At 35.9% G+C, this 13463-nt stretch overlaps 1 protein-coding gene across 1 annotated transcript; it reads right to left on the reverse strand.

Moving 5' to 3' along the window:
- Window positions 1–7852: 7852 nt before the first annotated feature.
- Window positions 7853–13040, reverse strand: LOC113737880 (pumilio homolog 24-like). The gene is made up of 13 exons (XM_027265023.1): window positions 13029–13040; window positions 12224–12329; window positions 11951–12034; window positions 11510–11624; window positions 10927–11077; window positions 10705–10818; window positions 10524–10568; window positions 10206–10260; window positions 10089–10135; window positions 9066–9173; window positions 8753–8932; window positions 8120–8194; window positions 7853–7915 (listed from the first exon to the last, which is right to left on the reverse strand). Exons 1-13 carry the CDS (start codon window positions 13038–13040, stop codon window positions 7853–7855), a joined length of 1155 nt encoding a protein of 384 aa, XP_027120824.1.
- Between the last annotated feature and the right edge of the window lie 423 nt (window positions 13041–13463).

Below are 13463 nucleotides of genomic sequence, written 5' to 3' on the forward strand. Positions count from 1 at the left end.
AACAAACTAACAGATTCTAGTTTACTGCTGCTGATGATCAAGAAATGTTTAACTTGAACCATCCAGGCTAGGATAGGAATGGCTTGTATGCTGCTATGTTTTTATCCTGATTTCGCATGACCGTAGTGTAAACATAGACAATGCAGTTCTAGGCAATTGTTATAATTAGACACCATGATGAGGTCTCTTATTAATTGCAAAAAATTCCAACATATGAGAGTAAAACAGTAGCCTGAGAGTAAATGACGGCATGGAGAATGATTCTGGCAACTGAGCAAAGCCAATTATCAATGTGATGATAGAAATTTCGAAAGTTGCAAGGACCTCTACCAAAATCGGAGCAAACAGCAGAAATTAATCGCCATTTGATATCATTAGATATTTCCATTTCTATTCGATATAATCAAATATTTCCAGAAAATTGAGTGCAAGAGAACATCGAAATTATAAAAACCCTAAAGAACAAGAAAAAAAGATTATCTGCAGAACTGCAACTGCCCAACTATAATCTCGTTTGGAAAACAAACAAAGCGAAGCATTTGCCAACTAGGAAACATTTGTTTGGCACTACTATGAGATGGTTGCTCGTGCATTTCATCTCTGTCCACAGGTGTTAATTAATCATTCAACGCCATTATTGCCTTGTCAACTCAGATTATGATATCCTAAGCTTAGATTACACCACGAGCAATGGCTAATAACAAATGTTCAACCTTGTGATATCATGTAGTATAACTCGAGTTTTGATCTTATGAATTAGCTATATAACTAGCTACAATTAAGGTCATTAATGGTATTACAACTATTGCTTCATTACTCATCTATGGGAAGTTGATGGATGATGGTTAGCTCAAGAGGATGCAGGAGCTAACTGGCCTTAGTGGATGAATCAACTTTAATTCAAATTGCACTTCTTAATCGTTGAATCTCATCAATCCCACACAAATTTTCGAGCATTACTTAACTTACCCGCAATCACTTTCTAGTCTTATATTTTCGAAGTGTGAATAGCTACTTCTAGTTTTGAATGATCACAAAACTATTAAAAACATTACAAACGACATGTATTATTATATAATTGTATTGAAGCATCAACTTTGAATTTGAGATTGTTGGCCATTCGTCGGAAGGCGGCACTGTAGCCCTCCTTATATCCTCCGAGAATAGAAATAATTGAATAGTCCTTAATCACATGATGCTTTTGTACGAGGCATCTTGTGGTATTCTAGGGAAAAATAATTTAGTGAATATTAGTTGAACCGCGTATGCCATGTGACAGGGCAAATTTTTCTGAGTATTGTTGAAAAAAGGAAAGTCCGAAAAATGTGGTTGGCCAAGGGTTTTTTTTTTTTGAAGTCTTTGAAACCACCGAGGCTAAAATTTTTTTCTTTTTTTTAAATACAAGGCCCAACGAGAGGGCTCCTTTTTTGCACAATAGTCCCTACCACCACATGAAGGGATTGATTAGCAAAAAGTACTTGTTTAGAAAAAGATAATTGTAGATAACTGTTTCAGAAACATGGCAGGCCTTCATTAGTTTTTTGTTTGACTTTCGCGAGTACCTGTTCTAACTATCTAAAAAAGTTAAAACTATGGAACATTATCAAAATAAATAAATAAATAATTTAAATTATGCAACTAATTGTATTACTTAGAATTTAGGGTTTAAATGTAAATTGTTCTAATTATGCAACTCATAGTTATTAAACCCAACTCGGTACTCAATCCAAAGAGTTGACCAAGTCACCGGTTCAACTGCGTGTTGCACGATAGGTATATCATATAACATAATAATATATTTCAAATTATAAAAATAGTAAAATTTTTAAGTTGGTGGTTCAATTGATAGTTTTTTTCTCGATTCACCGATTAAACTGTCGGGTCGTTCACTGGTTAACGGATTTATTGCTTAACTGATTTAATTAGCAACCCAACTCGCCCCTATTGCCGGTTCATCGGATTGACTGATTCGACCATTGGGTCAAGTTGAAATTTATAACTATGATGCAACTTTTAAGCATTTAAATTTAAGAAAATGCGATGGATATCTAATTTAAATTGCTAAACAATTACCTTTTACTAATTGCTCCTTGTATATAATGTAAGGGACTATTGTGCAAAAAGGGTCCTTGCATTTCTGAAACGAGGGGGCCTTGAATTTAAGGAAAAAATTTTCAGCCCCTTTTGTTTTGAAAACATGGGGGCCATATGTTCAGAAAAATCCCCTTGACTAGCTACACTTTCCCGACTTTTTTTTTTCAACAATATTTAGAGAATTTTGCCCACATGATATTGTACTAAAACCAATCAAAAGTTACCAAGTAATGTGGTGCACCATTCCTTATCTGGTATTTATGAGACAAGGAATGGTCCGTCGCTATTATTTATTGATGAATAATTCGTATTAGTACACAACTTAGCATGTCATGTGGCATGTGCGATGTACGGAAAACCTTCTCGGCATGCATTTGTGTTGACTAATGAGTAATGAAAGAATCTTGTTTCTCCGAATGTAGAATTCTTGATAATTTTGAAATATTGTGTTTCTCATGCACATATTTCTACCAATTACGTGGCCCCGTTGTTATAGAGTTTTGAAGTATTAATAAAGTATGTTTTTTGCCTTTAAATTTGCATTTGGTGGCACGATTCTTGGTCAAATTTTTACAGAAAGGCTTTATTATATGACAAACAGAAAATTTTAATTCAAGCTCCAAACAAAAAATAGTAATCCTACATGTAGTATAGAAAGCACTTTGGCAAGCTTTTCGTCTGCCTCCCCGTGGCTTTTTTTGTACTTTTTCATGTTATGTAAATCATTGATGGAGCTTGTGGTACAATCTTTAAAGCAGGGGATGTTAGCTTGGGTTACTGATTTACCATTTTCCAAGCTTTTGAAGGTTTTGATCTGTCCACGATGGTTGGCATTTTAGTAATTTTGTTGTCCATGTGAATTTTCTTGTTGAGTCGTGTGGTACAACTCTTGATGGGAGATTCTCAGTTTGATTTACCGATTTAACCTTTTGCAGCTATTTGGAAGTGTAATGGCTCACATAGTTATTCTCCTGGTAGCCATCGGGCCTGTTGATTTTTTTTTTTTTGTCAAAGGTCAACTTCTATATATATTGGGTCTGTTGATGTTGAGTACTTCTTGAATGGTCCTCGTTGATTTTTTAAGATTGTTTTTTTCTTTTTTGGTTCTTTTGGTGTGGTTGTCTTGGAATGGTGGAGTTCTGCAAATGAAGGCAAAAAGAGCTCCTCTTGGATGGATTCCTGACTTTTAAGCAGAGAGAAAACATACTGCATCAGGAGTTCTATTGTTCTCTCTTTGCTTAAAAGTCAGGAATCCATCCAAGAGGAGCTCTTTTTGCCGCCATAACCAGAACTCCACCATTCCAAGACCACCACACCAAAAGAACCAAAAAAGAAAAAAACAATCTTAAAAAATCATCGAGAACCTTTCAAGAAGTACTCAACATACTGCAAAACCACAGTGTAGGCCTTCATGATCAATTCTCAATCACCACCACACAAACTGCTGATTAATTCAAAGATGCATAACAATGCTTCCTTAAAGATATGCATTACTATTACTTCTTGTTTGTGAGCTAATATCTTCCTTAAATTGAAAGTCAGATCTATATTTTTCCTAAATCATCGGACATTCAGTAAGTACATCAATACATATCCTATTTTGCTCCACCTCGGCATAAAATACTCATTCCAATTCACATGCTCTCCTCGATGGACCAAATTTTATTAATATAGGTGATATCCAATGCCTTATGCTAAATATAGAAAATTAGTCTTATGAAAGAAAGGTTGAATCCAAAGCAACTAAGATTTCCTGAGCTCTTGATTCTTTATTTCTTACACAGAAGATGAATCCTATGCCACAACAGCCAAGCTGCCAGTATCGGAAGTCAAAACTATGCTAAAGCAATGAATTTACAGAAAGGTAACAAAATTGGAGCTTTTTATACTAAATGAGTTTGAGACGATCCTGTTAAAGAAACTATACATAAAGCCTTCATGCATAGCCCTTCCCTCACGCCCAATTAGTAAATATGTATGGATATATAGTAACCAATTTGAGGCAGCTCAGTATGTCCACATCACAAAAGAAATTCTGGCATTGCTCCATAAGAATAGATATTATACTGCAAGCCATGTGAAGATCAATCCAAGAAAGACAAGATAAAAAATTACTAATACCCTAGAGACTCATCCATAGAAACATCTTTCCAAATGCATCGTTTACAGAATACTGCAAAGAACTTCACAAGGAGGAAAATGTTTCTTTTTTCCCACTTTTTTTCTTTTCCCATTTTAGTTAGCCCATATAACAAAATCAAATTACTCAACAAGCAAAAAATTGATTTTTACATTTATTTTACCCAAAAATAAGAACCCTAAAATCGAAAAAATGTACGTTCAAAACCGGACCCAATAAAATAGATAAATTTCCCATCGTAGCACTGCTAGGGCTTTGTTCAGAACAGAATGGGATTGCAGAAAACCCAAAGGCAAATCCCATATAAACCCACTTTTTTCATCAATTTTAGCAAACAAATTCCTATTTCTCCCCTTGAATTCTAGCATACTAACAATAAGATTCAAAATTTCTGTCCTAAAATATCCCAAAGGAAAATGGAAAAAAAAGAACATGGGAGAAGATGAATGCAATACATGCATATAAAGTAAATAAATCAGTAAATAGAAAGGGGACTTACCAGAAAATAGGCGATGGAGAAGCTGTAGAGAGAGAAAGTAAGGGGTATGAGACAGACAAAGCTCGAAAGGAGGAGGGGTTGAGAGACTGAGCGAGAGGCATTTAAGGTTAGGGCTTTAGCTATTGGGGGCATAGGAAAAAATTAGGGAATTTTGCCAATTTGGTCCCTAAACATTTTCATTTAAATCAATTTCATCCTTAATGAAATATTTTAACCAATTTAGTTCTTGAACTAGTTTTTTACTTTCAATGCAGGACTTTTCATTACATTTTACTGAATTCGCGTGGACCAACAAGGGTATAATTGTCACACTAGTTTAATAATCTGTAATTAACCGATAAAATAGATTAGAGATCATTACAAAAAAGGGGCAAGCATCTGGGTTTGAAACTATTTCAATGGGGCATCAAGTTCGTGCAGCTACCAACGCTCAAATCAAATCATCATATCTGATTCCAAAGCTTCTCGAGCCTGCTGTTAGCTACGCATTGAATTGTAAAAAAATGTCTTACCATTTGAATGGTGCGTTGGCAACCAATTAATCTGATGGGCGGAGAGAGAGGGGGGTGAAAAACTGGAATGTAGAGGAGCAAGCCGCCACAAGGGGTTCAATAATGTCATTTTTCTCCATTTTGTAACGCATGTGCCTAGTTATCTTATCAGCCATCAAATTGTCATTAATTTGCTGATTAAGATTTGACAGGATACTTGTAAGTTTTACACTAGTAAAGATCATCATGGGTTGTTTTTTGACTGTCATTGACGGGTTCGGCAACTGTATAAGAAGAGCCATCATCACATATTAGTGTCATCTGATGGGTTAAGTAAGAAACGTCTAAATTACTTTGTGTCGAAGTGTTGGTTTTGGTTAAGAACTATGGAAGCCTGAACCTAGACAAGACATTGTGGTAGAATTCTTCTGCATCGAGTTGCAGTTGCAATAAGCCTGCTGAAGGATGGATAATCATCCCCTGAAATTCCAGATGTCTTCTTCCGGTTCCATGTTGCAAACTACCATTCTACCATCATCCTCCTACATGCTTCCCCACAACACACATGTCAAAAAGGCCATGACTAATACATGAACTTCCGTCATCTACTGTGTTGGATAACCTCGACCTAATGGCTAATATTTCCTTCTTTCCACCTATACTACAAATTTGCTTCTGCCTCATTCCACTCCAAACCATGGAATTCAATCCCCAAGAGAAGCAATGCCACCTCTTTAAGTTCAAGCTCCAGTTCTTCTCCTTCGTTCCATTTCTATGCATTCACCTTTCTTCTTCAGCTGTTTTAGCTCCCATTCTCCAGGATCCTTCCACTCGGCTTCACTTTCTATCACTTTACTTGAGAACCCTTTACCAGCAGCCCACAAAACTACTCATTGACCTCATTGCCTCTTTCAGTTGGGTGGAATGCACCTGTAGCAACCCCTCTTCCTGTACGTACTGCTACCACCCGCTTCCCTGCGCTTCTCTTTTTTGCAACTAGCTCAATTCACCTACACTTTCAAACTGTTCTTCTAAACCCACCGATCCCATTTGTTTTGACAGCTTGTGCCATCTTTTCCTCGCAAGACCAAGGAATCGGAAAAGAGTGAGGGTGCAGGCACTAGCTGACATCAAGCTCTCTTCTCTGTGCTTTTCGTGGCCTATTGGGAGTTTTAACTTCTTTGAAGGTAGCACCGGATCTTTTTTTGACTGGACCCAAGCATTCGGACCACTCATTGGAGCTATGGCTGGTTCATATACTTTCAAGTAATTGTCTCTTGAGTAATACGGATTTGAGTGTTGGTAGTTGCACGAACTTGATGCCCAATTGAAATAGTTTCTCCCTTAATGCATCTTACCGGTGCTCCTTTGCAGATAGAATTGAGAAATTGTGATGAGCCCTAATGTCTTCAAACCCAGATGCTTGCCCCTTTTTGTAATGATCTCTAATCTGTTTTGTCGGTTAATTGCAGAATATTAAATCAATGTGACAATTATACCCTTGTTGGTTCACGCGAATTGAGTAAAATGCAGCGAAAAGTCCTACATTGGAAGTAAAAAACTAGTTCATGGACTAAATTAGTTAAAATATTTCTTTGAGGATTAAATTGATTTAAGTGAAAATGATTAAGGACCAAATTGGCGAAATTTCCAAAAAAATTACGAACAAAAGGCAAGTGGTCAAAGATTCTCAGTAAAAATTAAAAACTGATGATTTTACTGCCCTGTAGAGCTTTTTCTCTGGGTTGAAATCTTGAGGTTAATATTTGCTAAACATGCAAATATACACATTGCTCTAGATTGTTATTTTCTTTTATTTTGTAAATATCCACAAAAATTGATATTTGGTTTAATTGAATGATTTTTTATGGATTGGCATCGCTTATAGAACAATAGATAGTTTTGAGAGATGCTATGAGACAAGTGAGCAAATAAGAAGTTTTTTTTGACCCAATAATTGATGACAATTTTATCACAAGTTTTTTTTTTTAAAAATTTATTCTAATGATTCTACAAAGATGTTGGTGATTGACATGAATAATGTTCTCAATTATTTGAAAAAAAATTGCTTGCGGCAATGTTCATCACTAGTGCCACATCACTAGTGCTCCTCCAGCACATATTGAATCGGATACGTTACAAAAGATAGCCTTTTTCTAGGCCTTATAGCCTGGCTTTTCCCGGATGAACCCATATTTTTTTTTCCGTCTCCTTCCACCCTTTAAGAGTTATTCTCTCTAGATCTCAAAATTGTGATGATTTGTGCATTTGGTGGTCTTAATATGGCACAAGAAATGAGTGTGTGTGGGGTTTTTTTTTTTTTGAGAAAGAGAGATAAAAGAAAGGAGGAGAGTGGTGAGGGATCTTTAAGTGAGAAAGGCTCAAACCAAGAGGACTTCGGAGATGGCGGTGTGAAGAGTGGGGAGGTGTAGACTTTTGCATGAAATTTCGCCGTAAGATCGCTGTCCCGCCTCGCGTGACCAATGGTTCTCTGGTTTTCGGCTTTTATTAACGCTTTTCATCTTGATTTATGGTCTGCTTTGCTTTCTTAATTAAATGCCACCTGCTTTTGACTTCAATTACATTTCCTTCAAGCAATGGTAAACATCTTCATTACATTAGTATAATTCACAGATTAGGGACAACCACCTTATCCACTGCCGTAAGAGGACAACATAATTTACATCTTTCCTATAAATTTAAAGTTCCTTAATTCAACAAAATTCTAAAATGGTGAGCTCAAAAGTCATTAGATAATTGGCAATATGCCCCTGAAACACTATAATTTCTTTCTACTCATTTCTGAATGGTACCTCCCCAAACGTAAAATCTCAGTCCCACCACTGAACTGGAACTTGCAACAAGTGTGGATCCAATTAAAACCAATAAACCTACCTCATAGATGACTTCCTTGCCAAACTTTGACCTTAGCAAATTTGCTGCCATCTCACTGCATACATGAATGAGTTTCTGCACCCCAAAAAAATAGGAAGAAAGAAATAAAGAAAAAGCAACAGCAGTAAAAATAAGGTCGGAATCAAAGCGTCCATGGTGAGACAATCAAACAGTCTGAATTTGGTAAATCACAGAAAGACTATACAAATATGAGAAACTAATTGATAGTTTGCTTTCTCATTGGGTCTATGGTTGCAACCGACTACATCAATCAAACAGTCTGAATTTGGTAAATCACAAAAAGGCTATACAAAGGGAAGTACAAAAATATAGGCTAAGAATATAGAATATCAGCAGAATCATGAAGTGTCATGCCAGCTCAGTTTCAAAGCCCACTTTAATGCATATAAATCAATGGTAAACCTAGTGCAGAAGCCTCCTGCCACAAAAGTGCTTCAAGAAGGCTAGGAGAATGTAGCCTTGCATTTGCAAACAGATTCTCTGCTTCTTCCCAGTCTGCTCCAAGAAAAAAACCTTGCTAGTGCCCAAGGTTTGCCTCATCCTTGGCCTACAATGATAAAAAAACAAATCTACGGGATCAAAACATAGATAAAAGTACAGTAAAACATGAACCTCGGCAAGCCCACTACTGATCAACAACTCTCTTCTTCGTGTTAAAGGATCCTTCTTCGCAACCTCATTTATATCTGAATTCTTCCCAGCACTTTTACCTGTATTGGCCTCAACTAAGATCTCACCATTGTCTCTCTTCTCCTCATCACTTGCTTCATTAACCTCAGAAGACTCTTTTTGCTGAGACAAGAAAGAACTTGTTTATGACCTACCTTAATATCATATAAACAGAGCCAAAATACATCCACTAGGTCCAACTAATGCATTTATATGTTGCAAAGTTCTCAACTAGCAAAAAGATCAAGCTAGTTACCTTGGTGTTGAGAGAGGGGATAGACAAACTTAAGGACGTGAGATCATCTGGGCTTAAATAGCGAGAACAATTTGGATGAAGTAACTGCAGAAGCGAATGCCTTCCATTCTGAAACAAAAACAAAGTATGTTTAGGTTATATATATATGCTATTTCACATAAACCTGTTGGATTCAAGATTTACAGATCTCTAAAAGTCCATGAATGAAGAAACATTTATGCATCTGGTGAAAGTAGTCTGAGCTAAAGCATTATCAACACTGTTCATCCAATATGTGAAATAATTTAATGCTGATATTGATGCAGGGAAGAAATAAAGTTTCGAAAAACTCAACTTTAGACCAAAGAAAGGCAGGCCTAAACATAAGAAATTACACAAAGGGAGGGGTTGAAGAATCACATCTTTGGTTAACCAGGAATCCAGCTTAGAAGAGAGTGCGCAAATCACATCTGGAATGAACAAATAAATGTTCATTAACAGCAAATAAGCCACAAGCAATCCTTTTTACTTTAACTAGGATCTTGCAGCAACTCAGTACACATGGTGGTTGCCATGCTAAGCATATTAATATTCTAGTTCTAAGACAGCTAGCTCTTTCCAATTCAAGCTGAGCAGAAGACCTTAACCACAAATTCAGGACTTCTAAATCAAATTTGAAGGTCACTGGATTATGCTTGACACCAAGTCCTAGAAAAAGCCACTCACATTTTCAATTACTAGGCAAGATAACTCATAGGGCATAAACATGACAATTAAGACTACTTGAACTGTTTTGCAGATAAACTCATTCTGGCATCAAGAGAAACCCAGAATAATGAAGAACTTTATGGAAACTGTTGCAGAAGGTCATTACTCAAGTTGCAAATGCCTCTTGAGACAATTTTCTTGTAATTGAACCTTTACTTCTATTACATATGAAAGAAAGCTCACGCTCAACTAAATTTGGGCTTGATTATAACTGCCTGAGAAGTGAGGGCACCAGAAGATTATAACAAGTTTAAACAAGTCCTTTAAATTACAAACCTGATCTAGAACAAGTTCCTTCAGAATGCCCTCAAGTGCCGGATGCACTTCTAAGATGCCACCTAACATCACTGCTTAATAAAAAACTTAGTCGCTAGAAACCAATAGCTATGGAACCAAACTTTGATAAGAGTTTCGTGTCATCAACTGTTGAAAGAATGGAGACAAGAACCTGAAATTTGTAGTAGCACGTTATACTTCCAAACTATCCAATATGAAAGTAGGGTAAATGCACTGAGAAGTCAATAAAGTTCACAACCAAATGGCCTATTAATGAAATGGGTGTTCGACAATCAAAATTTCTTGCTATCTATTATGGTGTAAAATGAATGCAGAAAACCCAAAAACAAATAACCAGGAGATTCTGAGTTCTTGAACTCAAAAAATGCAAATAGCTACAAAACAAAGACAAGTCAATAATAAAATCATACTCACCATACTCCCAAATCTGTCACGAGCAATCTTGTCACACTTTTCTTCCTCTCCTAAAACACACCATCAAAGAAAACAAAAATGAAAAGTAGATTGATCAACAACAGATGACTATACAAAAAGAACAGGGAACTTTTGAGTTTTTCCACAGAAGATAAACAAAAACAAAACTTCTTCAACAAACCTTTGCACTACCATGTTTGATGCATAGCATACCAACCCGGGAACCATCCCTAGCGTGTATCATCCAAACAAGAAGTGGACCTGATAACTGCTGAATTACATCTGCAGCAGATGACTTTAAAATACTTGATTTAGCTATGTAGGATCACAAATAGATGCAACAGTTGTTAATCTTAAAGTCAAGGTCACCTAGCAACAGAGCAATTCACGTCGGAAATACTACCTGATCTGCAACAGTCAGATACTCCATTAGTGTTCTGTGTATAATGGAGTGGTCTAATATTCCTTTCTCCAAAATTGGTTGAAGCACTGAGCTCATGTGACGTACAACAGAAGACCTTTGCAACTGTAGCTGGGAAATTACATCAACTAATCTGACAGGAAAGCATCAAAGTAAACAAGCCCCTATTAGAACTAAAATTCTTTTCAAATTTGGGAGCAATTATATAATTTAATAGCCTCATTAAATCTATTCTTCGAACAACATAATCAATTAGAAAAGAGCAAAACTGGTAATTTGGCAACCCCAGAAGACAGGACAAACCGTGGAGAATCACAACATCCAATGCAATTAACTTGACTCCTTTATTCAAAATTTTGAATTAATCCCTATCCTTACATAAGGAAAGAAAAAGAAAAATATTCACACAATATCTTAGAAATGTTTAGCCCTTAAAAGAACATCTCTCATAAACTTTCAAAAGACTAACAGCTCATATTAAAAAAAGGAACGTATCAGTATCTATGTATTTTTGTATGGATTTATAGCATGAATCGCTAGAATTACTAAGCCAAAAAATATTTACCTGATTTCCTTCATGGAGACAAGATCTTTGAATAACGGCAGTTCGGGAGAGTATAGTTCCATAAGTAGAGTTTGTTTCTGACTTGCATTTCCCACGTTATAGGCATGTTCGGTAACTGCAAAAAATAAAGCACCAGAACATCAGAATTTTCAATACTTCAATGTCATTGTTACATGTCAAGTTGAGGGAGATATGTCAAAGCTTCATCCTCAACTTTTATTGCATAAAAAAAAATCAAATCTGGCATGCATCGGAAATTCAGCTAAGGAACACAGCAAGCTGCACTTCAAATATCATGTTTAAAAGCATGACAAACACCTCTTAGCCTTCTGATCATGTAGAACCACAATTATAATACCATTGCAATTTCAAAATTTTCACTGGTTTTAGCTAGTCAATATATCGATTGTATGTGCCAAAGAAAGAAAAATTGGATCCTACCAAGTGAGCCCACCATGCGTCGAAGCAGCGGCGCAACATGCCCGTACAGTGAGGAAATAAACTCTGACAGCTGGTCTTTGGATGCTACAACCAAATAAAAAGCAGAGTAAGAAAAGGAAAAAGAAGCTTTGATGCACTTTATGATTTTGAAGGTTGGAACATCAAGCATAAAGCAATTCTTAATAAAAGAACGTAAGATGATATGAATCATCCACCACAAACATAAAGAATCATCTTGTTCGAAGCAATAGGATAAATGCAACTTAATCTTACCATTATCTAAAATCTTCGTCACCAGATGAACAGCATAAGTGTTTGTGACAAGTTTGCAGATCTTTTGGAGGTATTGCACAGTTTGCACCGATTTTGCGTACCCATGCTACGGCCTGACAATTTTGTAGTTTAGTTAGTTCTTTTTTACTGGTCTTATTTCTAGATGCCCCACAATGATATGTATGTTTAACTTCTGAAATACAAGTTTTGGTATATTGTACTTATTTTTCATGTATGCCTTTGCTAATTGTCTTTCTTGTGTGGATCTTTGTTGATTTTTTGTTCTTGTTTAAGCTAAATGAAAAGTTTTAGATATGCAGCAGCTTTTCTAAATGCGGGAAGGAGAATTTGTCTGTACATAATCAGCATGGTGTTTCCTCAAAAAATCAATGAAAATAGATTTGGGCCATGTAATACACATCTCAATGAAATCAGAAATTTAGAGGAAAGTTGAAGTTCACAAAAAATAAGTAAATCCACCTCAATTATCATATCAATAATATATCTACCGCGAAATTGTTCAAGGAAAACAGATTATTATGGATATTTACCAAGGACTTGGACATTGGGTTAAAGTGACCCTGCTAAGACCCCTCCCCAAATTCCCTAATATATCTTTCACGTTTCTAATAATCTCTAATTGGCCCCATTTCACTTTTTTGCTTCACTCCCACGTCTCGATCTTGTGCTGATTGCAACTAAAACTCTAAAACACTACTCTAAACAGAAAACCTAAAACCCTCCCCAATGGCCAGAGAGAGAGAGAAAAAAAAAGGGCTTGCTGTGCTTACTAAGCAAGGCAGACCTTTGGATACATTTTTTTAAAAAAAATTCCAGCCTATCGGACTAACTAAGCACGACAGATGTAGTTACAAAAGATTCTCCTATCAGATCAATATTTGTGCGATTTTTTAAAATTTTAAAATTTTAAAAGGGTAAATATATTTAAAATTTTTTTACCATACTAGTTAGATTCACAATGACATACAATGCCTAGAAAATAATGTTAGAAATTAAAGAGATTGTATCACTATAATTTAAAGGTATAAAATAATAGGAACAACATAGTAATGCTATAGAATAAAAGGATATTTTTGTCCAAGTTTTATTAACAGGTTGAGTTGAATTACTTATTGAGGCTAAGTGACTAAAAGATAATATTAGGTGATAAGCTGATAATAGTGATATAGTTTAAGGAAGGTAAAGTGATAGTAACCCTTTTAATTACTTGCATACGCAT

Source organism: Coffea arabica, chromosome 3e, assembly GCF_036785885.1.
Source record: "Coffea arabica cultivar ET-39 chromosome 3e, Coffea Arabica ET-39 HiFi, whole genome shotgun sequence".
NCBI lineage: Eukaryota > Viridiplantae > Streptophyta > Magnoliopsida > Gentianales > Rubiaceae > Coffea > Coffea arabica.

What these genes read in the sequence shown, in the direction of transcription:
- LOC113737880 (XM_027265023.1), bottom strand. An exon ending in TCAAACATGGTAGTGCAAAG is followed by an intron (nt 10,569 to 10,704) that starts GTTTGTTGAAGA and finishes GTTTTAGGAGAG; the next exon opens with GAAGAAAAGTGTGACAAGAT. An exon ending in GTGACAGATTTGGGAGTATG is followed by an intron (nt 10,261 to 10,523) that starts GTGAGTATGATT and finishes TACAAATTTCAG; the next exon opens with GTTCTTGTCTCCATTCTTTC.